The sequence below is a fragment of the Hyperolius riggenbachi genome, chromosome 5 (genome assembly GCF_040937935.1).
Source record: "Hyperolius riggenbachi isolate aHypRig1 chromosome 5, aHypRig1.pri, whole genome shotgun sequence".
Classification (NCBI taxonomy): domain Eukaryota; kingdom Metazoa; phylum Chordata; class Amphibia; order Anura; family Hyperoliidae; genus Hyperolius; species Hyperolius riggenbachi.
Window position 1 is genome coordinate 206,176,904 of NC_090650.1, and position 26,784 is coordinate 206,203,687.

General features: G+C 45.1%; 1 protein-coding gene across 1 annotated transcript in view; it reads right to left on the reverse strand.

The window, feature by feature from the left end:
* The window catches only part of LOC137518572 (bromodomain-containing protein 4-like), a 170,769-nt gene that overhangs the window by 51,360 nt on the left and 92,625 nt on the right, over positions 1-26,784 (reverse strand). The window contains exons 15-17 of the mRNA XM_068236621.1: positions 17,575-17,691; positions 4,604-4,664; positions 702-803 (exon numbers count right to left, since the gene is read on the reverse strand). Coding sequence (XP_068092722.1) covers positions 702-803; positions 4,604-4,664; positions 17,575-17,691 — 280 coding nt within the window. The remainder of the gene's footprint in view (positions 1-701; positions 804-4,603; positions 4,665-17,574; positions 17,692-26,784) is intronic.

The following is a 26,784-nucleotide window of genomic DNA, read 5'->3' on the forward strand; positions in this document are numbered from 1 at the left end:
TAAACTTTAATCGTGAGATGCATAAACATAAAAGTAAAATATTATGATTAAAAGATTTTGTGCATTTAGTTTGCGCCTTGCATTTAGATTAAAAATATTAAAATCCTATATCTATATATTGTGTATATTAGTATATAACCCCGCCCTCTCAGCGAAGCTTAATCTAGGCAGTTTTGCTAAGTGGGAATTCCAGTTAACTGGAACACATACAGTAACCACAACCTCACAGTGGATCCATAGCTTCCCACTCTTAAAGCGGAACTGTAAATACTTTTTAAATACACTGTTTCACTTACCTTGGGCTTCTTCAAGCCCCCAGCAGCCATCCTGTCCCGCACCGGTTCTCCACGAGCCTCCGTTCGCCCGCCGCCAGTTACTTCCGGTTTCGCCGCCAGGTCACTGAGCCTGCGCGGCTCTGGCCACACGTATCCTTTCTTCGTGTTCCCCGCTATTGCAGAGGGGAACGCGAAGAAAAGATGCACTTTGTAGGGCTGCGCTGGCCTCGACTTACAAGTCGAGGAACAGAACTGAGCGTCGGCGGGAGAACGGAGGCTCGTTGAGGACTGGCGCGGGACACGACGGCTGCTGGGGGCTTACAGAAACCCCAGGCAAGTGAAACAGAGTATTTAAAAAGTATTTACAGTTCCGCTTTAAAGGTAAAGACAATGGTAGTGTTTTTCCGTGTGTGTTATCTCAGGTACCTGCGTATTTCTCATCGAAATAATAAGTTGGGTATGGACTGTAGCTTGATACTTCTGGGGGTAAAGCTGGATTTTGCTGCTTTTGAACTTTAACTTTTTTTACTGTAAAACAAATCATTAGCAATTTATTAATATGTACACAACACTTGAAATTGTACATTCTAGACATTATGCAAAATGGGCTAAACATCCTATGAGAAACTAAAGGTCTCCACCCCTCAGGCTAGTGGCCTGCATCAGATTGAGTATCTGCGGCTTACCTGAAACACAGGTTTGGTTAGGGTACATACAATAACATATATATATATTATTTTTTTGGGGTTGCTGGTAGCAGGCAGGGTTGCTTTCCAAAATCTGTTATGGCTGCTGGGACTAGAAAACTTACTTGCTAACTTGTTTGCTGCTGCTCATCTTTAATCCCTGCAGACTCATTCCTGCTCTCAAGCAGAGACTTTCCTCTCCCCATACTATTGCTAAGGCTAACTGGGAACATGCCAGTGTGAGATTGAAGATATGTTTTTTATAGATGGATTGGCCCCATTGACGAGCTGTGGTTCCACCTGGAGGACTGTCTGCTTCAATGAGCGTACGGAGCAGCCGGCTTCCTATTCAGCCTGCATGAGAGGGAACAGTGCAGGCAGCGTTCTTCATGTTGGTAGTATGTGCCGACATCCAGGGGACAAAAGACAAGCTGGAATAGAGGGCAGGGATGGGAGGACAAAGGAGGTCAGGCTGGGACAGAGGGCAGGGATGGGTGACATGAGTGTGAGCATGGGAGGGGGGGAACAAAGGAGGACAGGTAGGGACAGAGGGCAGGGATGGGGGACATGAGTGTGGGCATGGGGGAACAAAGGAGGACAGGCTGGGACAGAAGGCACGGATGGGGACACACGAGTGCAGGTATCTAGGGGGACAAGGGAGGAAACCCTGAAAAAAAGATGGTAGCTAGGGCTTATTTTTCAGGTGAGGGCTTATATTTCAATCATGCTTGAAATGTAAACTAAGGCTTATTTGCGGGTAGAGGTCTTATTTTCGGGGGAAACACGGTTGTACCCTATTTCTCTCTATGCCCAGCATGCCACAACTCTAGAGCCTTATCCTGACTATACACAATACCATCTGACTGTGCAAGCTCTATCCAGTCTAATGCCTGGTACAAACCATACAATTTCTCTTCAGATAGATGGATAGAGTAGATAATTTCTAACAGGTCCAATCTGATTTCCAATCATTTTTCTGACCAATTTTCTGATCATTTCTATACAAAATCGATCAGAAAAATGATCGGAAATCAGATCGGATCTGCTGGAAATTATCTACTCGACCCATCTATCTGAAGAGAAATTATGGTGTGTACCAGGCTTTACATCTTCTATTCAGTATAAAGACCCACCCAAGCAATATATCCAAATTAGATGAAATCCAGTGTATCTCATATCACATCGATTTTGGCAAGCATGTACAAACAAACTGTATTTTGGATCACTTGTACATGCACTTTAGATAAGGTTAAGAATGAATATCTTCTGGATATTGATCATTAAGGGCTCTTACACAGTGGGACGTTGCGTTGCAGGGGACGTTAAGGTCGCATAACGCTCCCCTAACGCAACGCATGGTGGTGCTAAAGGTGGACGCTACATAGAGCCGCGTTATGCGGCTCTTGGTGCGACGTTTTCGTTCCATAGAACTGGCAATGATTCATATGACTCATTGCTAGCAGGCAGAGAATGATTCATATGACTCATTGCTAGCAGGCAGAGAATGATTCATATGACTCATTGCTAGCAGGCAGAGAATGATTCATATGACTCATTGCTAGCAGGCAGAGAATGATTCATATGAATCATTGCTAGCAGGCAGAGAATGATTCATATGAATCATTGCTAGCAGGAAGAGAACCGGCATTGCAGTGCAGTGAATATTACTTAGCCATGTGGCTAGGCAAAATAGCAGACTCTCCCCTCCTCTCCTGCACACAAAAAACGATAAAACAACATTACTGAGCATGTGCAAACAGTCTAACGCAGCTAAAACCACCTATAACGCACAGCATGCAGCACTTCCTAAATATTGCTACACGTTACGCACAAAGCAACGTGTGCAATGTGAATGTCGCACAGACTTTGCATTGGTGTGCGTTAGTCTGCGTAGGAACATTTTTCTAACGTGCGACTTTCACATCGCACTGTGAAAGAGGCCTTACTTGATCGACCAGAATGCACAAGTAGATGTTCTGCAAGAGTTCAGTAGAAATCTTGTTTACTGTAATAATGACTGCACCACTGCAGCTCCTCACACAGTATAAAGTAATGCAGATGCTGCTCATTTAGCACTCCTGCTAACACTGTTTGCTCAATATCTTGGTGAAATACTGATTAAAATATGGCATAGTGTATGGCCAGCTTTACTATTGGCCCATCAGTACATTACAGACCTATAATAATACTTGGGGAGTCTGAGGCAAGTAAACATTGGTAGCTGCATGCATTTGGGGTGGGGGGGGGGGAACTCTACATAGTTACATAGTTATCTGTGTTGAAAAAATACGTCCATCGAGTTCAACCAGAAAAAGTACAAACACCAGCCTGCTCCCTCACATATCCCTGTTGATCCAGAGGAAGGTGAAGAACCCTTACAAGGCATGGTCCAATTAGCCCCAAAAGCAACTCTAGATGGCAATCAGATAAAATACCTTGATGAACATTACTGGGCATTACCTAGTAATTATAGCCATGGATGTCTTTCTACCTTTTGCTACAAAATTAGGTCTTATTTGTATATGCTTCTGTCCTTTGTGGGTAAATGGAGTCTGCTCTTGCAGGGTATGTGTGATATCTTCACAGATGAGGACACTGACAGTAATCAAAACTTAAATGTAACACCCCCCCCCCCCCACCACCACCACAAAAAAAAGCATCTTTCTTCCTGGTGTTTAGCATTAACTATAGCAGAACAGAACATTTTCTTGATGACAGGCCCTCCTGTAATTCCCTGTTAGCAGAACACACGCAAACATTTAGGATTTAGGTCTTTCCTCAAAATCGAATATTTGGCAAAGAGCATATTCTAACATTATTCATGGTAAGCAGGGGCGTAGCAATAGGGGTTGCAGAGGTTGTGACCGCATCGGGGCCCTTGGGCCAGAGGGGCCCCAAAGGGCCCTTCTTCAACTACATTATTAGCTCTCTATTAGTCCTATGCTCATAATAATCACTTCTATAGATACTTTGAATAGTGAAAATCATTAAAAAAAACTTCCCCCTATCCCCTTCTTGCACCTCTGACACTGTAGTTGCCATTGGCAGGTTTTGGTGCGCTGTATCAATTGTTATGTATAGAGTGCTTGGGGGGGCCGCATTGTAAAACTTGCATCAGGGCCCACAGCTCCTTAGCTACACCACTGATGGTAAGAACTATACAACTTCGACTGAAAAAGACAACTATCGCAATAAAAACTGCTAGTACCAGCTTCAGCACTGTCCCTAAACAGGGAGACATGTTTTATCAGCCCTGATGTCCAACTCAAAAAGATGGGCTTGTCAAACAGAGGTATTGCCTACTCTACCTTCTCCATCTTTGCAGTGATTAAAGAGGACGATCCAACGTAAACTGTTGTATCAATCACAGAGCAAGGAGAATGTCTGTGCCTGATTGAAACAGGAGAAATAAGACATCTCCAATCATTTGCAGTTGTTCAGAAAGTGAATGGCGTTTGTGCTCCTATTGCTGCCACCATTTCAAAGCAGTATTCACTTCATTAACAGCAGCCTACGGTCAATCACACGCACAGGAGTTCCAAACAGCAAAGACATGCTGAGGCAGCTGAGCTAATGGTACTGTAGTGTATTTTTGCAGCAGTTACTGGTACCTTAAAACAAAAATGTTAGCATCTTCCTTACCTTTATCTTGAAGTTGTTTTTGCTTAGCAGCATGTTCATTTGCCTTTGTGACAGACTCCGGCTGCATAAAAAATAGACAAAAAAAAAATTACTTCCAGTAACAGTCAGCAAGGTTTGTAATCCAATGACAAGTCAAACTATTCACAAACTTGTCAGTAATATTACAGTTACTGGAAGAAGCACCAACAGTAAACTTAAAGGAAATCTAAACATTTGTGGAAAAAAAAGAGACGTGAGCAGAATAAAGTGAAGCAGGCAATAAAAAAAAAATAAAAATAAATAAATAAAAGTTACATACTCATTTAGTAGGAAGGCTCTGGATCTCATTGGGCTCGATTCACAAAGCGGTGATAACTCAGTTATCACGCCTAAAAGACTTTAGGCGTGATAAGCCGTGCAAAGCTGAGTTAGCACCGCTTTTGCTCTTTATCGCGCGCAAAGTCCCGCGCGCAAAGTTTTGCGCGCGCAATCGCGCAATTCCGCGCGCAGGGCCCATAGGCTTTAATGGGCACATCGCGCGAACTGCACTGTGCGCCGGGCGATTGCGCGCGCAAAACCTTGCGCGAGTTTCATTTTATCACGCCTAAACTGAGTTCAGGCGTGATACAGGGGTTTTCACAGGCGTGCAAACACTTTGCACCGTTTTGTGAATCAGGCCCATAGAGCTTTCACTGTCCTCCCGTTGAAGTTATTTGACCTGCATTTTGAATAGCTCCTCAGGACTCCTCATGCAGGCTTCAGAAGTAATAGTGTCCCCAAGTACTTCCAAAGATGAGCAGATCCGTACTGTGATCGCGCATGCACAGTACGAATGCACCTCTTCGGAAACACTCAGGGGTGTAAGTTCTTCTGAAGCTTGCCAAGGAGTCCTGAAAATTTTGAAAGTGGGACAGCAGTCGACTGACAAGACCGAGGGAGGACTGGGAAGGCTCTGTGTGTGTGTGATCCAGAGCCTTGCCTCTAAATAGGTGATCATCTAAGGTTGCTTTAAGCACCTGAACTTGAATACTAAAACACTTCCCGAGAGGCCACCTCTGGTTATGAACCGTTTAAAAATGTCTTGGCATCATGCTGCAGTTAAACAACCCCCGAAAAAAAACGCTCAGCTATAGTCTGTAAGCCTAGCTGGGTTGCAATAGCAGAAGGCCAGATGTCCAAACTGACTGTCAGGCCAAGCAGTAGATTGGTCAGAGTGGCAAAGCATCTCATCAGTCATCAATCTGTGTGGGGACACATGTTTTATTTTTAGTTTCCAACCTCCTATAGGGAAGGTTTATAACCCACTGGAAATGCCTTTGTTCCCAATAACTGTTAGAATCTGTTTTTCCTTGACACACTCTGCTTGCCGCCTGCACCAACCTCTGCTTCCATTTTTACTACTCTCTGCCTGCAGCCTAGGGCTGCACGATTTTAGGTAAAAATTGAAATTGCGATTTTTCTTTCAAAAATTGTGATTTCAATTTTTTCACGATTTTTTTCAAAACAAGCTTAAGCACTAAATTCACAATGTAGAGTAACATTTACAAACATGCACTGACAGAAAATGAAATCATATTATCAACCTGAGTGTAGTATGTCATTTTCTGTCATGTTTGTAAATGTTAAAAGGGAAGGTCCAAGCTAAATAAAAAAAAATGAGTTTCACTTACCTGGGGCTTCTACCAGCCCCACGCAGCCCATCCTGTGCCCTCGTAATCACTCACTGCTGCTCCAGTCCCCCACTGGCAGCATGCCGACCTCGGAGGTCGGCGGGCCGCATTGTGTACATTTTTACGCATTCCAGTTAGTGCAGGAACATTAACACATACATTTTTACGCGTTAGTGGATCAATGCGAAAAATTTACGCATTAAATCACTAACGCGTAAAAATGTAAGTGTTAATGTTCCTGCACTAACTGGAATGCGTAAAAATGTACACAATGTGGCCCGCCGACCTCCGAGGTCGGCATGCTGCCAGTGGGGGACTGGAGCAGCAGTGAGTGACTACGAGGGCACAGGATGGCTGCATGGGGCTGGTAGAAGCCCCAGGTAAGTGAAACCCTTTTTTTTAATTTTGCTTGACCCTTCCCTTTAATGCATTGCGAAATTGAATTTATCAAAACAAATCGCTAATCTACTGCAAACAAAGATGAAAACTAAAGGCAAGAATTGCATCGTAAATGTATTTTTATTAAACAGCAACATGCATGTCTTGCTCGACAATTCGTGAAAGTTTTTAACAGCAGTTCTTGGAGAGATGCGGTGCAGTCAGTTAGTCAAATCAATGGCGATGTGCCTGGCTGGCTAATGGATAACCAATCCAAACATAATAGGAAGAAGCAGCAGACACCTGGACAATGGCAACCAATGCACCATCCATGCAGAGTTCTCCCCAGGGCCAATTAAGTGGGCGGGCCGCCCGGCTGTTTTCAGACCCCGCCCAGCTGTCAATCACCCACCCAGCTGCAAAAAAACCCAGGCAGGAGCGCTCCATTGCCTACTAGCAATCAGCGTCCAGCTCTCGCACAATAGGGAGAGCTGATGCTGTACACTGCAGGAGCTGAGGAGCGCTCCTCTGCCTGTCACCTCACGCTGTCTGGTCTGGGGGAGCAGGGATTGGCTGGGCGGGTTGTAAGGGGCGGCACCATGCATGTCATCTAGCTGGAAACTTCTGCTCCGTCTCTGCCTCCCGCCCTCCAATGAAACAGGCTTGATTTTATGCTGGCAGCTCTCTGGCCAATGGAAAGAGAGGCAGCCAAGCAAGCACGCCCACACATCTTTCTCAGCAGCCTGCAGAAGTTACCAGAGGAGAGAGACCATGTGCGTTTGTTCTGCAATCAGAGACAGTCAGTCAGAAGCGACTCCTTCATTCACCATCCCAGCAGACAGCAGATAACAACCATTTAGATAAGGAGCTGCTGGTCTAATGCAGCTAGGAGAGGTGATATAACTTCAGAGCTCAGACGATGTTTGCTTTCTTTGGTTTGCATTAACTTCGGGGGAGGATAGAATTACAGGGCATGTAGAGTGACAGGGTGTTTCCGAGGCAGCCTCCTCTGCACTCAGCTCTTTTCTGCTCCCGAGTCCCAAACTTAAAGTAAGAAAAAAAAAAGCAATCTTCTCTCCTGCCGTGTCTGTGTCTACCCCCCCCCCCCCCCCAGCTTGCATCCTGTCAGTAATGCTCCCCCTCCCCCTTCAACAATCACTCTGCATGAACAAAGTGGACCTGAACTCTTGCATAGAAGGAAAACAGTGAAATGTACCCTGCATGTATTTATTGAGTCTGGCCTGTCTAATTACCCCTCTTGTCTAATCACAATTTGTAGTTTTATTTCTCCCCTGTGTCACCTGACTGCTATGGCAGATAAACTAATTTGAAAGCACAGGAGGTTAACAATGTCTGCTTCCTTGAAAGCAGGAAGTAGAAACAGTGCAGATTAATTTGTATCCGCTGTAACAATGAAATGTCTTTCATTAAAATGTATTATGTTGTTGCTTATCTTTTAGAGAAGAGAGGAAGTTCTGAGTGCTGGTCTGCTTTAAAGGAACCTGAGCACCAGAATCTGAAATACTTTCTCCCTAATGCTAGGTACACACGATGCAATTTTCTGACAGATTTACTGTCAGATGGACTATTTCCAACATGTCCAATCTGATTTCTGATCAAATTTCAGCTCGATTTCCCATAGAAGTAAACGAAAATCGATTGAAAATCATATTAAACATGTTGGAAATAGTCCATCCGACAGTAAATCTGTAAATTGCATCGTGTGTACCTAGCAGGTACATCGGCTCGTCTCCTCATCCTCCCCCTCTGCTGTAAGCAGAGTTGCACTTGTCCTGCACTTCCCCGTCGCACGCCACCCGGCTACTTTTTCATGCCACCCGGCTGAAAAAAAATCCTGGGGAGAACACTGCCATGTATTCATTGCTCTAAGTTTTGCTTTATTTAGATCGGTCACATAGATACACAATGTTTCAGAGTGACTGTCACTGCTCCTTTATCAAGTTATTAACAAACCGGTCAGTAGTGAGCAGTGCAATCGCTCCAAAACATTGAGTATCTCTATGCAACAGATCTGAATAAGACAAACTTAGAGCTATAAATACATGGATGCCAGTGCCGGCTGGAGACTGCTTCTTCCTATTAAAGCTTTTAACAATTACAAATTAAAGGAATACTTAAGTCAAAAAAAAAAAATGACATTTACTCACCTGGGGCATCCCTCAGCACCCCGAAGCTGGATGGTGCCCTCGCAGCCCCGCTCCGATCGTCCTGTCCCCGCCGGCGGCTACTTCCAGTTCGGCGACAGCCGCCGACAGGCTGGGAACGCGGCTGATTTTCCGCGTTCCCAGCTGCTGCTATCACCCTCTATGCTGCTATAGCGTATATATATACGCTATAGCAGCATTGAGGGTGATAGCAGCGGCTGGGAACGCTATAGCAGCATAGAGGGTGATAGCAGCGGCTGGGAACGCGGAAAATCAGCCGCGTTCCCAGCCTGTCGGCGGCTGTCGCCGAACCGGAAGTAGCCGCCGGCGGGGACAGGACGATCGGAGCGGGGCTGCGAGGGCACCATCCAGCTTCGGGGTGCTGAGGGATGCCCCAGGTGAGTAAATGTCATTTTTTTTTTTTTACTTAAGTATTCCTTTAAGAATTAAACAGAGCCATCCTCATTTGAATGCAGGCAGTAGTGCAAAATCCTTGTTTTCACTTTAAATTCAAAAAATGTAAACCACGTTAAAGTGTACCCGAGCTGAAGCTCGGATACAAAAATCTGATACTCCTTCCTTACTTACCCTAAAGAAAGGGAAGCTGCGCACCCCTACTGCTCCTCAGATAAGTGAAGGAAGACTCAATAGGATCCTGAGGCTTCCCTCTCTTCAGGGTAAGTATCGGATTTTGAACCCAAGCTTCGGCTCAGGTTTAGTTTAAATATGTAAGAAATAGAAAGTGCAAAAATTGCTAAAAAAATAAATAAAATAATAATAATAAAGGGTCTTCTTGCCCAACAGTAATGCACACAGTCATATAGAAACTTTTTCCTGAAAAATAACAAATATACCTTATATAAACAAAGGCTGAGAGGCCCCGGCCAGCCTGAAATTAAGTCGGAGTGAAATACAGATAAGAACAACAAAAATCTCAAATATAACACGACTTTTCCGCTGACACTACATCATCATCGCTCAAGATTTTTTGTCAAGAAAACCAGCATGTCAACCTTGGATGGTTTTAGACTTGAGCGCTGACATGTGACAAAATTGCCACTAGCACTAAACAGTCTGTGGTGCCAAGACGAGCCCTCTTCTCCTTTCGTGCCACCTGCTCCATTTGAATCTTCACCCTTTCTTTGACGTCTGGGACATTTTCAGCACTTATGTAGTCTTGAATCTCGGATCAAGGAATGAAGTTATGTCCAGTAGCTCCTGTGTGGCTGAGCCACTGTATTTATCTTATCTATCAAGAGCTCTGGACTTTATTTCCTTAGTAAGAGTGGTGTCATCATTTTCACATAGGGTGGATGTTCTCAGGAGATGGAGAACTGGATTTAGGTATGACACACATATGCTTCACCAGAAAGAGCATCTGTAAATTCCTGCAGAGGTCCAATGGCATTGTTGATTGATTCAAGGACATCTGTGTCTTGCCAAGTGGGGACCAGGTGACGCGTCTTCTGGTCTTCAGATAGAACCTGCGACAATGCCTTGTTCTGTTCAAGCACCCTCTCTATCATTTTTTGCCTTGAACCCCATCTTGTTGCACATTCTGTTATTAGTGAGTGCTCTGGTAAATTTAATTCTTGCGGTGCCTTTTTCTTCTTTTTCCAGCTATGAGAAAAGACGCCAACTATTTGTTTGCAAAGTCCAGTTGCCCGCTTGACTCTTGCATCATCTTTAACTGCATTTTCAATTGCAAGATGCAGCCTGTGTCCAAAACATTGAAGTCTGGTCCAGTCATTAAAGAGACTCCGTAACAAAAATTGCATCCTGTTTGTTATCATCCTACAAGTTCCAAAAGCTATTCTAATGTGTTCTGGCTTACTGCAGCACGTTCTACTAACACCATCTCTGTAATAAATCAACTTATCTCTCTCTTGTCAGACTTGTCGGCCTGTGTCTGGAAGGCTGCCAAGTTCTTCAGTGTTGTGGTTCTGTGATGCATCTCCCCCCTCCAGGCCCCTCTCTGCACACTGCCTGTGTATTATTTCGATTAGGGCAGCTTCTCTCTTCTCTCATCTTTTACAAGCTGGATAAATCCTCCTCTGAGCTGGCTGGGCTTTCACATACTAAGGAATTACATACAGGCAGAGCTGTCTGCACTCTGCAGGAAGAAACAACCTGACACTTCAGTGGAAGATAGCTGCAGGGGGAAAGAAACACACAAATGATCTCTTGAGATTCAAAAGGAAGGGTGTATACAGCCTGCTTGTGTATGAATGTATTTTCTATGTGTGGACATACTGTACATCAACCTACTTCCTGTTTTGGTGGCAATTTTGTTTGTTTATAAACAAACTTTTAAAAACTGTTTTTAACCACTTTTAATGCGGCGGGGTCGGCGAAATTGTGACAGAGGGTAATAGGAGATGTCCCCTAACGCACTGGTATGTTTACTTTTGTGCGATTTTAACAATACAGATTCTCTTTAAGTTCCACCGCTTTGATGAGGTTTGCTGCATTGTCGGTTGTGATGCACGTTTGGTCCTCTTCTTTCAGCCCCCAACTTGACAGACATTCTCTCAAACCCTGTGCAATATTCTCTCCGGTGTGATCAGTGGGAAAGTATGCTGTCTGCAGACAGCGACTTTTCATTTCAAAGTCGTCATTCACAAAATGCACAGTCAAACTCAGATATGGTTCGGTCGTTCTGCTTGACCACATGTCAGTAGTTGTGGCGTAATACTGCACGTTTTTCAGCTCTGTTACCACTTTTCCTCTACACTCTGCGTACAGCTGTGGGAGGGCAACCTGGCTGAAGTAGTTGCGGGAGGGTATCACATCTTTTGTCCAGTGTGCGGAGGAGGTTTGTAAATCCACCTTTAGTGACCGCGTTAATAGGCACCATTTCCCTGGCAATGTAATGCGTTATGGCTCTTGTTATCTCCTGATGTCTTTTACTGCTGGAATCATTCGGCGTCCCACTAGCAAAAGATTCGGTAATTGTAGATTGTTTACTACTGTAGGCCTGAGCATCACTTTCACTCGACTTTTCACTGGACTTTACCATGCATTCCTCGTGCAAAAGCTTGTGATGATTTTTCAAGTGCCGATATAAGTTGGTTGCGTTTCCGCTTGAAGTTGCAACTTTGGGGCGACAAGTTCTGCACAGTTCCTGCTTCTGTTGCACATCTGCTCTCTCAAACCCAAGATACTTCCAAATGACCAACGTGCTTTTTTTCTTGCCGAGTAAATCTTGTAACTCCGGTTCTGGTTCTGAAGCAGAAGCCATGGCCCAAATGACAACCACTCCCAGCAGCGACTCTGCTCACTCTCTCCTTCTACTACACCAGCCACAAGAATCAGTTTGTGAGCAACTTAGAGTCCTTCCTTAGCTCTCAAGAGTCTGCAGGCCTGTCAGTCAAGCTACAGCCAGTTATAAAGCCTGGCCCTTGAACCACAATTTTGGGATTACTCACAGCTCCTTTTCACAATGCCCAGCAGCAGCAGGCAAGCGCACAACACCAGCTTTGCAGATCACCACATCAAGCTGTGCCCTCATCCACACTGTCTGTGTTACAGGAGGCGGAGCTGTGATTAATCCTAAAAAAAAAAAAAAAAATTATGCTTAGTTTCAGGCTTGATGACTGGCTGATTGGCCGATTGGCTGAAGCTTGACTGTAATAACAGCTTGCGCTACCCACTGTACCCAGTGCCCAGCTCCACCATTTAATTTGACATAATGTGTGATTTTAATAATTGTATAAATCAGGGTGATGAATGTATATTCATATATATGCATGTATGAGAAGAGGGCGGGGTCAGGTGAGGGGCAGTTCATGTTAAGACGATCTAGTGATCGTCACTAGTATCTGCAGTTTTCATACTGCTGTCTCTACGCTTGTGTCTGGCCCCGCTGTGCGTGATTGGCCAGAAGCAGTGAATATGCATTAGTGTTAATGAGCGAACGGGGCGGATCCACGCGAGTGGCTGGGCACACACAGCTAGCTTTACCAATCGATAGACAGAGATGTAATGACGGAAGCGGTAGGCGGAGCTGTACAGAGTGGACAGCTAGTTGTGTACACTTGGTTTTTTTCCCCGCTGTCTGTATGCTTGTGCGTGATTGGCCAGAAGCAGTGAATATGCATTAGTGTTAATGAGCGGGGGGCGGATCCACTTGAGCGAGCGGCCGGGCACACACAGCATTACCAATCACTGTATAGCGATGGAATGACGGCAGAAGCAGTGAATATGCATTAGTGTTAATGAGCGGGGGGCGGATCCACTCGAGCGAGCGGCCGGGCACACACAGCATTACCAATCACTGTATAGTGATGGAATGATGGCAGTGGTAGGCGGAGCTGTACAGAGCGTACAGCTCCGCCTACCACTGCCACCTAAGACAGAAAGAAAAAAGTCCTGCACCGACCTCTGCCTGGATTTTGATTACCCTCTTCCTGCCACCTAAGACCGAAAGAAAAAAGTCCAAAAGGAATCACGCTTCTACTGCCCCGAATGTGATGTCGCCATGTGCCATTCCCTGTTTCAAAATATACCACACGCAGGAGGTGTATTAGGTGTATATGTACATACTGTATAGTCAGGAGCCTTATTTCTACAGTTTCACCATTTGTTTTAAGTTTATTCATAAATTTAATAATTGCAACAATTTTGTGTTCTAGCAATTTATAATACACGGGATGTCTAAAAGACCTTTATTCTGACATATTTTGGGGAGTTAAGACTTAAGAATTGGAGGCCTAAAATTCTTGCTAAAAATGTACCGCTTTTAGACCTATAAATCCAGACAGAAATGAACTGCCAGGGAGGTTAATGTATTGCAGCTTGCAATAATCTGACAAACAATACATGAAATAACTCCTGTACTATGAACTAATATACATTACAGTATACCTTAATAGAATTAATCGCTGTTGAAATAAAAATAAGCTGTCCCATAGAGAAAGAGAATGTGCCTGTGCTAAGCAAAAGTGTAAATAAAAAGGGGAGGGGAGGAGGCAGACAGGGGCCAAAAAGTGCAAGATAAGATCACAAACAAACAAAAAAACAAAACAAAAAGACAGGACCCCTTATGTGAACCTGGCTGCAGAACGTACACTGGAATCTGGGGAGGAGAAACACACTGCTCTCTCCTGCAGCTGATGCTGGTCTGGATGGGATTGTGTCAACGGGCTCTCAGCTGGCTGCCTCTGTTTCATTGGTTGGAGAGAGGCACCAGCGTGGTAAAGGGTTTTACGGATTGGAGGGCGGGAAGAGGGAAGGTTACTTCTGCCGTGGCCGGAGATCCCCTGCCTGTAAGCACAGCAATGTGCTCTTGTAAATTGCGGCACTGATTGAACCATTACGGCAAGGAGGCATTATAGACAGGTAGGCATTGGAAAGTCTGTCACCCCTCTCAGTGTCAAGTGGGGTGCGGATCGCAAACCCGCATCCCCCCTAGTGACGCCACTGGTTGTCCCTGTGCTCTCTCTCTCTCTATTCCCCATCAACAACAAGAAAAAAGGTTCTTTATCCAGCAACACGGTAAATGCTTAGTGTTAAAGCATGTATGTGATATATCCCTGCACTAAAGTGATAAGTGAGGAATATCACAAAATTTGTGAAATCCTGAAACCCTGTCTGTCTACAACACGCATATAAATCTTCCAGAATGTTTTAGTTGTGTATATTGAACCCCACTCTATACTATATTATTTAATGTTTTTATAAAGAGCCAACATATTACACAGCGAAGGACAATAAATACATGCAATGATGCAAAGGATGGCAGACGTAACGCAAGAACATTATCCAACATAGGACAAAGTTATACAAGGCAAATGGTACAAAATACATGATCATGCAATTTGGGGCTGGTTCAAGTACGAGGAGGTGAAAGGAAAAAAAAAAAAAAGAGGACTATGATGGGGGCACACGATCATGTAGAATACACTAGACAAGCCCTGCCAAATGCTTACAATCTAAGGGAGGTGGGGATACTCCAAGCAATGCAGTGCTCTTCTGCAGTATGCAGTAGACATAGCAAAAGAATGCCTGATCATTTTGATTGCACTGAACTGATCCTACAGAAAGTCAGGAATTTTTTTCAACGAAAGGTTTATTGAGCAAGATTAAATAGAAAAATACAAACAATTATAAATGTCAAGTAGCTGAAATCAAAATATGCAGCAGGTAATGGGCACACATGATCCAATCCAGAGGACATAGCAGGAAAGCAGATCCAAAATAAAGTCAGGCATTTTTAAGAGCCAGTTCACTTAACCACCCTGGCGTTCTATTAAGATCGCCAGGGCGGCTGCGGGAGGTTTTTTTTTTTTTTTTTTTTAAATCTATTTCATGCAGCCAACTGAAAGTTGGCTGCATGAAAGCCCACTAGAGGGCGCTCCTGCCGCGTACTTCTGATCGCCTCCGGCGATCAGAAGTAACAAGAAGGGCCGCGATGAGCATCAGCCAACGTCCTGACATCAGCCGCCTCCGATCCAGTCCTTAGCGCTGGTTGGAACTGATTGGTCCGGCTGCGCAGGGCTCGGGCGGCTGGCGGGACCCTCTTTTGCCGCTGCTCGCGGCGGATCGCCGCAGAGCGGCGGCGATCAGGTAGCACACGCGGCTGGCAAAGTGCCGGCTGCATGTGCTGCTTTTTATTTGAAGAAAATCGGCCCAGCAGGGCCTGAGCGGCACCCTCCGGCGGTAATGGACGAGCTGAGCGCGTCCATACCGCTAAGGAGGTTAATACTCCCTGCATTTTACTGTTGTAGACATGAAAAAAGAAATAGAAAGGGCTCCTGGCTTTCCTATGATGGAGTTACATACATCCATAGCGATCAGCTGTGGAAAAATCTGACAGCATGTATTTTTCAGGGCAATGCATTGAATTGTCATTCGCTTGAAAAATGGAATGGATACATGTAAAAATGGCGCCAACAAATTTAGGCGCATGATCAAGCCAATAAACTGCTTACAGCTAAACATAAATGCAGCAGAGAAAACACCTGTTCGCCTCCTCCTATAGTCAGATTATATGTATATCAAGAGGTAGCGCTCACGGTGTGTATGTTTATGCACAATCCTATAACATAGATCATTAAAACACCAATACAAAACACACAGCCTAAAACTGATAGATTTTAGAACCCCCTAAGGATCAGTGATTACTTTTTTTTGGGAGGGGGGGGGGGGTCTAAACCCCTTTAGTCATATTTGTAGCCTTGACCCAAATAAGTGGGAAAGAAGGGCCTCAACATAGGATTGGGGAGGATGAGGTAGGGGATTGATGAGTAATTGGGATGTATAGTGATTAGGAGAATTGTAAATGTGTGGCATGTAGTCTGACTCTAGTTTACTATGTATAGGTGGGGAGGGGTATGTTTACATTGACTGTAGGTGTGTGTGTGTGTGTGTGTGTGTGTGCGTGTGTGCGTGTGTGTGTGTGCGTGTGTGTGTGTGTGTGTGTGTGTGTGGGGGGGGGGGGGGGGTAAACAACATAGGGATGGGATCTAATTGAATTAAAATATAGGTACAATGAGTTGGACTGCATGGGACACAGAAGATTGGGCATGAGAGATGTTTTTTTTTTAGAAATTATGTTACATATACCCGTAATGGATGTATTATATCGTAGAGGTGTGCTAATATGCAATTAGCCTAAACAGTTCGGTTTATACATGTGCACATGAAAGTGTTATCATATTTTATATTTTAATGTAATAGGAATGTTGATATTAGTCCATGGGGTTTTATGGATGAATATGCAATTCCCTGTTTAAACTTTAGATGGAGGCAGATTTGCAGGCTCAGGGGAGGTTGAAAGGAGCGTGCGCAGGAACCGCACTATAGCATAAAAAAGTCCGCCATACGCATCCGACTCTATGCCCCTGATGAGTCACTGAGTGACGAAATCGATAGGGCGGAGTCTGATGCGGAAGCGGATTGGTGTAGGTCTAGGGTGAGCGGCGACAGGAGGACACGTGCGGCGTCTCTGAATTCCGTGTGCGCAGCGGAGGAGCGGGGGAACACGTGCAGACGAGCATGCCAGCCTGGCCACCTGAATGGGGGAGAGCCTGTTTAAGAAATTACTCCATGCGATGTTTTTATGAGGATACATGTGAGTGCAATTGCATTTTATTAATAAATACTTTTTAGCAGTATTACGCTATGGTAGTTTTTTTCCAATGAGGTTTGAACAAGGAAGCTATTGTATATGAAGAGGTCTGGGGTGATCTGTGGAGCCCGATTGCTGGAGAGGTGGGGGACGACCCGGGAACAGTCCCAAGGTGCATATAGACCATTGGTTGGGCTAGGACAGCGGTGAGTGGAACACAAAGGGTGTTGGTGGAGGTCTGCTATCCTGTCCAGCAAGCAAACCTAACATTTTGAGTACTGCATTCCCTCATGGAGAAGGAACCAATCCAGTAGTAATAATTTGAAATTTTAGCGCCTAGGTACATGGACTTTTATTGGGCTGATACAAGGACTCTCAGCTCCTTAGGGGGTTCTAAAATCTATCAATAAACTGCTTACTGTGGTCCTGAACGGCAGTGGTGTTAATTACTATTCCCCATCCAGGCCGCCATGGATAGTGGGGAAAGATGTAATTCAAGTACCGTACATTGTTTTTAGGCAATTCAGGCTCAGTCTTTCGCTGGCATCCAAATTAGTTTCAGAGCGCTGCTATAGCTGTAATTTACATTTGCCGGTGCCAAATTGTTCTGCTTCCAATGGAATGCCTCCACTGCTGAGGTGTACAATTGAGAAATAGGGTTCAAATGGGTTAAACAATATACTAACAGTTAAATTAACCGTGCATTACCTTTTTCATCCTTGGTCTCCCTGGCCAGTATCTGTGGACTGTTAAAGCAGTTTGCATTTTTTCCCTAACTTTCAAGATAAACTGGACATCCTCAATTCCAAAAACTTTGAACTTCTCCTGGAAATAATAATAAACAAAATCAATACTTTTTAAGCAAATACTTTACTTAATGCATCCAAAGGACTGATACCTAGACACTGGAAATCTAATACTGTCCTCACTGTGAAGGAGTAGTGTGAAAATGTTAGTTTTCACACTACTCCTTCACGGTGAGGACATCGTCCTCCTTTCTTGTATCCTCCACAGTGAGAACAGTATACCGGTACTCCTTTTTTGTTGAAGCTCCTGAAGTACAATGAGCTTCACTATATTTAACTTGACAAGTTTGAGAAATATTACCTGAAATGGGCCTGCTGGATAGATTTCCAGGCCACTGATAGATACAAAGAAAATTACCTTTGCGCCATAATGGAGAACTTATGATAACCCAAGGTATCCCCACTCAGGCTGAAATATCTATACATAGTTGGTTAGAAGATACACACTACCCTGGAAACACCCTGGAATTTATTTATTTTTTTGTTTTGTTACCATTGACTGTTTTGTTTCTGTTCTACTTCTCTGAAGGTGGCCACTAACTATCAAATTTCTAGTAAAAAAAAAATTGTTCGATTGATCAAATAATTCTGATTGGAAGAAAAATCGTTCACTACACCATCAACGAACCAATCTTTGCTCCCTATCACAACCAACAAGAAAATCCAAATTTTGGTTTGACCAAAATCCAACCGGACGACTATTTTTTTTTAATAGTTTGTAATCGATTGCGCCCATCAATGGAGATTGGGGATATCACATCACCTAGAAGCAAAAGACCATTCCCTTCCAGGTGACTGACCTTGGAGTATCCCAACTGAATTTCGGTAGGTAATAAAACTATCAAATGATTATAGCTACGCAGAAACTCTGTAGCTCAAGGACACCTCCCCCGTTTTTCACAGGCACAGGGGGAGAGGTCCTTGAGCTACGGAGTCTCTGCGTAGCTATAATCAGTTGATAGTTTTGTTACCTAGCTGAAATTCTGTTGGGATACTCCAAGGTCGGTCACTTGGAGGGGAATGGTCTTTTGCTTCTAAGAGATGATATGTTGCAACCCCCCAGCCCACAATAAACCCTGCCATTAGCCGTCGGTAACAGCCCATCCTATGCAGGCTGTCAGGTATGTGTAAACAAAAGTGCAATTCATTTTAAACTAAAAAAGCTAGTAGAATGGATATCAAAGGATTAATAATTCTTTTTAATTTGAATTCATTTTGCACTTGTGGTCCTTTAAAGCGGATCCGAGATGAAAAACTAACTATAACAAGTAACTTGTCTGTACATCTTATCTACAGTTTAGATAATTCACACAGCAAATCTATCTTAAAACAGCTTCAATAGAATAGGATTATTTCTTCCTGTGATACAATGGCAGCAGCCATGTTTGTAAACATTACACACAGCACTCAGCCTCTGAAAAAAAAAAAACAAATCCCCCCTCCTCCCCTCTGCCTCTGAAATCTCTGGCTAGTAATACCTCCCCCTCCTCCTGCCCAGACTAATGCTGGGAATACACGTTTCGTTTTTGCCTTCGTTTTAGCCTTCGATTCGTTCGGTAAACGAATCGAGTGTTGAAAACGTATGTGAAAACAGTCATAATCTCATTATAGTTTCGATTAATAGACCCCAAAAACGAACGACTAGTGATCGAACATGTTTGATATTATCTCTCTTTATCCATCTAATCGAGCCATTGGTAGGCTTGATGGCTGTTCAGATCGATTATATATTCGTTTATGTTAGTCCGTCCCTGTAAAAAGGGATTTTCGTTTCATTTCTTTGCAGCCTTCGATCATTGGAAAAACGAAACCATCAGAATCGGAAAAAAAAACGAAACCGTAGGTGGTGATATTAACCGTATGATCGATTATTTCGGGATCGAGAAGGACAAAAGGCACAATCGAAACGAAGGTTTAAACGAAGGCAAAAACGAATCGTGTATTCCCAGCATAAGCTCCCATGGAGCCCTTGCTACTGCCAAGGCTCTCTGAAAACCTGTGGACAAAGCTTGTTCATTTTACAGGGAATTAGAGCATTAAAACAAAAAAGGATTTGGCTTGAGGAATGCCCTATAAACAATAGGAAAGGAACACAATTATGCAATCTGTAAAAGTTCATCTCGAATCCACTTTAAACCACTTAACGACCGTCCCCAGCCGGCGGGGGCGGCATCAGAGGTGGCTGTGCGGCGATCGCGTCATCAATGACGCGATCGCCGCCGGCAATAGGCTCCGCCCCCACCCTACTCGGAAACCCGCCGGCCAATCAGCAGCGCCGGCGGGTTTCAAACTTGCGCGATCTGGCCAATCAGTGTATAATACACTTTGTTATTGTAACAAAGTGTATTATACTAGCTGCCTCCTCCGCTGATGGTCACTCGTCGTGCGACCATCAGAGAGGACGGCAGCCCTGACAGTAAGCACAGCAACACACACTTTAGCCCACCCAGACCCCCCGATCGCCCACCCCAGCCCTCAGAACCCCCCCTGACCACCCCAGCACACCACTGCTAGCACCCCACCACCCACCTAAAAACCCATCAATCACTCCCTGTCACTATCTAGGGACGCTATCCCCTAGGGTAGGTCCCTAACTGCCCCCTAGGGTACCCTGATCACCCTCCCTACCCTCAGATCCCCCCCAGACCACCCCCCTGTATACTGTATACGTTTGTATACAGCTGCCTTACCCACTGATCACCTGTCTATCACCTGCTTATCACCACCACCCATCAGAGCAGACCCTAAACTGTCCCTTGGGGGCACCTGATCACCCAGACCCTCAGATTGCCCTCAGCCCCCCCCTGCTGATAACCTCCCCAGTGCATTGTTTACATCTATTCTCCCCTGTAATCCCTCACTGATCTATCGTCACCCCCAGATCAGGACCCAGTCTGCCCCGTGCGGACACCTAGTCAACCCCCCACACCCTCTGATCGCCCTCAACCCCCCCCCCCCCGCCCTCCCCCCCCCCCCCAATCACCTTCCCAGTGCATTGTAATTGATTGTGCTGACATTCAATTTCATTGTGCTGACATTCAATTTGATTGTGCTGTAATTGTATTTGATTGTCCCGTGATTGGCTTTGATTGGCCTGTGATTGGCTTTGATTGGCCTGTGATTGGCCTGTGATTGGCTTTGATTGGCCTGTGATTGGCTTTGATTGGCCCGTGATTTAGCTTTGATTGTCCCGTGATCGGCTTTGTCCCGCGATTGGCTTTGATTGTGCCGTGATTGGTTTGATTGGCCTGTGATTGGCTTTGATTGTCCGGTGAATTGAGTGCCCTGTGATTGGCCTGCGATTGTTTCTGATTGTCCTGTGATTGTTTCTGATTGCCTCTGATTCCCCACTCACCACCACCCCCCTGTCACTATCCTAGTGATCTAAAAACCGTAATCAGTGAAAACTGTCACTTTTTTAGTATCACTAGTGTTAGCAGTTAGGCCAGTTAGCTAGGCCCCTTTGTAAGTGTCAGTTAGTGCTCAGCCCACTGCACCACAGTCACTAATTAGCGTCATCACTGTCGCTAATCAACATTGGTACTATATAGTATCTGTAAGTGATCATTACTGATCGCAGTCAGATCTATTAGGGTCACTAGGATCCACACAAAAAAACGCAGTGTTTGCCCGATCAGGCCTAATCGCTCGCCTGCACTTGCGTTCAGCCCGCCCCACCGCAGTGACAGAATTTTTTTCTGATCACTGCAAAAAACACTGTACAATAGCTGTGGCACTGTAAACCTCAGTTTTGATTTTTTTTTTTTTATCAAAACTCAGTGACCACAGCTTTCTACCTCTCAAATACTCCCTAAATTTAGCAGCCCACCATGGCAAGAAAGGGGTATTCCGATGATGAGGTTCTCAGGTACATGGCCCAGTCGGATGAGGACGATTGGGACGCCTCATTCGACGAATCTTCCGGGTCAGAGTTTGAACCTGAATTGAGCAGTGGCTCACTGACCGATAGTGATGACGAGGTTGAGGTCCCGGCTAAAGCCAGGCGTACCACACCCCATGTTGTTGGACCGCAGGTGGCGCAGGATCAGCCTCAAGGGCAGCAGAGTGGTGTTCGTGCTGGTCTGAGATTTCATGGTGGGGCAGGCACCAGCAGCACAACATCTCCTGGACCTAGCACCAGTACTTCCGTAAACCCTGGTGAAGTGGCGAGCACCAGCATGGAAGTTGAAACTGGTTCGGTGGCACGTGCAGTAAGATCCCAGTCGCAGCCACCAAGAAGACGGGCCCGTACTACCCCTAATTTACCAGAGGTGCTGGCAAACCCAAATTGGCAATCCCCTGATTCCGCCGCACCCGTACTTCCCCTTTCACCGCCCAGTCTGGAGTCCAGGTGGAGACAGATAATCTAGGATCGGCCCTAGACTTTTTCTATCTGTTCTTCACCCAGGATCTCTTGGACTTAATTGTGGCAGAGACCAACCGTAAGGCCACACAATATATAACCGCCAATCCGGAAAAGTTCCTTGCCCAGCCTTTTCGGTGGAAACCAGTCCAAGTTTCCGAAATGAAAATTTTTTTGGGCCTTCTCCTTCACACGGGACTAGTAAAGCAGAATGTGTTGCGGTCTTATTGGTCTACGGACCCAGCACATCATGTTCCCCTGTACTCTGCTGCCATGTCCAGGACACGATTTGAGAACATCCTGCACTTCCTGCACTTCAATGACAACGAAACCTGTCATCGAAGTGACCACCCTGCTTTTGACCGGCTCCACAAAATTCGACCCCTCATAGACCACCTGTCATCCAGATTTGCAGATGCTTATACCCCTGACCAGGACATCTGCGTAGACGAGTCCCTCATACGCTTTACCGGGCGCCTTCGCATCAAACAGTACATCCCAAACAAGCGCGCCCGGTATGGGGTGAAACTGTATAAGCTCTGTGAAAGGGCCACAGGCTATACATCTTATTTTAGGGTCTATGAGGGAAAAGACTCAAAATTGGAGCCGGTCGGATGCCCTGACTACCTGGGGAGCAGTGGAAAGGTTGTGTGGGACTTGGTGTCACCCTTGTTGCAGAAGGGGTACCATCTTTTTGTGGACAATTATTACACAACTGTGGCCCTCTTTCAGCACTTAAAAATAGAAAAAATCCGATGCTGTGGCACCGTGCGGCCTAGTCGCCGGGGCTTCCCCCAACGGCTCATTACCACCAGACTTCAACGGGGGCAGAGGGCCGCCTTGTGTGCTGACGACCTGCTCGCGGTGAAATGGAAGGACAAGAGGGAGGTTTACTTCCTGTCCACCATTCACGCAGACACGACAGTTGAAATTCAACGGCGAACTGAGGTCATTGAAAAACCCCTTGTCGTCCACGAGTATAATACTAACATGGGAGGGGTGGACTTCAATGACCAGAGGTTAGCGCCCTATTTAGTTGCCCGAAAAACAAGACGCTGGTATAAAAAAAGTGTCTTTTTACCTCATTCAATTGGCAATTTACAACAGCTTTGTTCTCTACAGTAAGGCTGGGAGAACTGGCTCGTTTATTCAATTTAATAAACAGATCGTGATGGAACTCCTGTATCCAGGAGGTGCCGTGGCCCAACCCCAAGATGCAACTAGCCGGCTGCATGGAAGGCATTACGCCTATCCAATTCCGACTACCCCAGGTCAACGAATCCGAAGAAAACGCTGTCGTGTCTGCAGCAGGGCTGGAATAAGGCGTGACACCACTGTTTATTGTCCCACCTGTCCTGACCAGCCTGGCCTATGCCTAGGGGAGTGTTTTGAGAGGTACCACGAGCAGGTACACTGTTAGAGAGTAGGGAACTCCACACACAGCGGTAGGCACACAAGGGTCTCTCAGTGCTATTTCACACTGCTGCGATGCGTTAGGGCAAAATGCCTAGCAAAAGTCACACTTTGCGGTCCCCCCCTACGCCGGAAGTGCTTGACTTAACGCTAGTGCATGCCTACGTTACTGCGTGGCTTCTGTGGCAATATCGATCGGCGCGGAAGTCATGTTAGTCTATGGCGACGCAGTTCATTACTAGGCCAAATGCTACTCTTGTGGTATTGCCTGAAGGTCTGTTTTGGACGATACGGTGCGGCGGGCTCGACCCACCGGATATGTCAATATGCAGTGTGAAACCAAACATCGGGTTTCCAGAGACCCTAATACACAGGGCTGCCAGAAACCTCTCCTTTCACTTGGGACAAATTGCGTAATGTATTTCGCCACAACTCTGTGCGATTTGCACTTCGCACATTGTTCCATGGGGGAGGAGAGGTTTGTCCTCGGGAGGCAAGTTAAAAAAAAACAAAAAACAGGTAGGCAAAGAAGTTAATGTTTGGTTTGCAATGTTAAGTTTTTTATTAAAAAAGTTCAAAGGTTATTAATGTTAATGAAGTAATTGCTTTGCTGCTTGCTTGTTTTTTGGGGTTTTTTTTCTCTTTTTCCATCCAATAACCTTCCAGGTGGACCGAGCGAACGACTAACCAGCTGCAGTACTGATGGTGCATCCTGACAGAACGTTGCGCGTCTGTCAGCTTACACACAAGTCGGTGCATGCAGCGCTGCAGGACGAGATTTCTCCTCCGCAGTCAAAAAGATACGTTTGCCGAGGCATATGGGCCGAGGAGTGGTGTTGGGGATTCATATGCTTTGGCAAACACCTTTGTATCAAAAAAAGAACTCTGGCAATGATTTGTTCATCCACATCGATCGGTGTGAATGGATAAATCAGGTTTGCCAGGGCATACGAGCTGGTGGGTTTGGATTTTTGGGGCGGCAGCTCCTATGTCCTGGCAGACGCCTTCCCCTCCTTTTTGTATTGTTTTGTCTTTTTTTCTATCCAGACCGACCAATCAGCTGCAGCACTGATGGTGCATCCTGACAGAACATTGCGCGTCTGTCAGCTTACACACAAGTCGGTGCATGTAGCGCTGCAGGACGAGATTTCTCCTCCGCAGTCAAAAAGATACGTTTGCCGAGGCATATGGGCCGAGGAGTGGTGTTGGGGATTCATATGCTTTGGCAAACACTTTGTATCAAAAAAGAACTCTGGCAATGATTTGTTCATCCACATCGATCAGTGTGAATGGATAAATCAGGTTTGCCAGGGCATACGAGCTGGTGGGTTTGGATTTTTGGGGCGGCAGCTCCTATGTCCTGGCAGACGCCTTCCTCCTTTTTTTTTTTTTCAAAAGTTTTTGGCATCCACATTGATTGATCGTTTGACGTTCATTTTTCCTTTCAGCCCACAGTGCATTACCCTTATGCCCAATATAAGGAGTATAGCAGAAACTCCTAATACTGGCCATACATGTAATGATTGCAGAGACCGTAAAATGCCAGGACAGACCCCACGAATGATGCCATTTTGGAAAGAGGACACCCCAAAGTATTCCGTGAGGTGCATGGTGAGTTCATAGAATGTTTTATTTTTTGTCACAAGTTAGCAGAAATTGTGGTTTTTTGTGTTTTTGTTTTTTTTCACAAAATGTCATTTTCCGCTAACTTGTGACAAAAAATAAAATTTTCTATGAACTCACCATGGCCCTCATGGAATACCTTAGCGTGTATTCTTTCCAAAATGGGGTCATTTGTGGGGTTTGTTAACTGTCCTGGCAAGTGGGCGGGGTGCTAAATTTTGAGCACCCCTGTAAAGCCTAAAGGTACTCATTGGACTCTGGGCCCCTTAGCGCAGTTAGGGTGCAAAAAAGTGCCACACATGTGGTATCGCCGTACTCGGGAGAAGTAGCATAATGTGTTTTGGGGTGTATTTTTACACATACCTATGCTGGGTGGGAGAAATACCTCTGTAAATGACAATCTTTTGATTTTTTTACACACAATTGTCCATTTACAGAGTTATTTCTCCCACCCAGCATGGGTATGTGTAAAAATACACCCCAAAACACATTGTACTACTTCTCCCGAGTACGGCGATACCACATGTGTGGCACTTTTTTGCACCCTAACTGCGCTAAAGGGCCCAAAGTCCAATGAGTACCTTTAGGATTTCACAGGTCATTTTGCGGAATTTGATTTCCAGACTACTCCTCACGGTTTAGGGCCCCTAAAATGCCAGGGCAGTATAGGAACCCCACAAACGACCCAATTTTAGAAAGAAGACACCCCAAGGTATTCCGTTAGGAGTATGGTGAGTTCATAGAAGATTTTATTTATTTGTCACAAGTTAGCGGAAATTGATTTTAATTGTTTTTTTCCACAAAGTGTCATGTTCCGCTAACTTGTGACAAAAAATAAAATCTTCTATGAACTCACCATACTCCTAACGGAATACCTTGGGGTGTCTTCTTTCTAAAATGGGGTCATTTGTGGGGTTCCTATACTGCCCTGGCATTTTAGGGGCCCTAAACCATGAGGAGTAGTCTGGAAATCAAATTCCGCAAAATGACCTGTGAAATCCTAAAGGTACTCATTGGACTTTGGGCCCTTTAGCGCAGTTAGGGTGCAAAAAAGTGCCACACATGTGGTATCGCCGTACTCGGGAGAAGTAGTACAATGTGTTTTGGGGTGTATTTTTACACATACCCATGCTGGGTGGGAGAAATAACTCTGTAAATGGACAATCGTGTGTAAAAAAATCAAAAGATTGTCATTTACAGAGATATTTCTCCCACCCAGCATGGGTATGTGTAAAAATACACCCCAAAACACATTATACTACTTCTCCCGAGTACGGCAATACCACATGTGTGGCACTTTTTTGCAGCCTAACTGCGCTAAGGGGTCCAAAGTCCAATGAGCACCTTTAGGCTTTACAGGGGTGCTTACAATTTAGCACCCCCAAAATGTCAGGACAGTTAACACACCCCACAAATGACCCCATTTTGAAAAGTAGACACTTCAAGGTATTCAGAGAGGGGCATGGTGAGTCCGTGGCAGATTTCATTTTTTTTTGTCGCAAGTTAGAAGAAATGGAAACTTTTTTTTTTTTTTTGTCACAAAATGTCATTTTCCGCTTACTTGTGACAAAAAATAATATCTTCTATGAACTCACTATGCCTCTCAGTGAATACTTTGGGATGTCTTCTTTCCAAAATGGGGTCATTTGGGGGGTATTTATACTATCCTGGAATTCTAGCCCCTCATGAAACATGACAGGGGGTCAGAAAAGT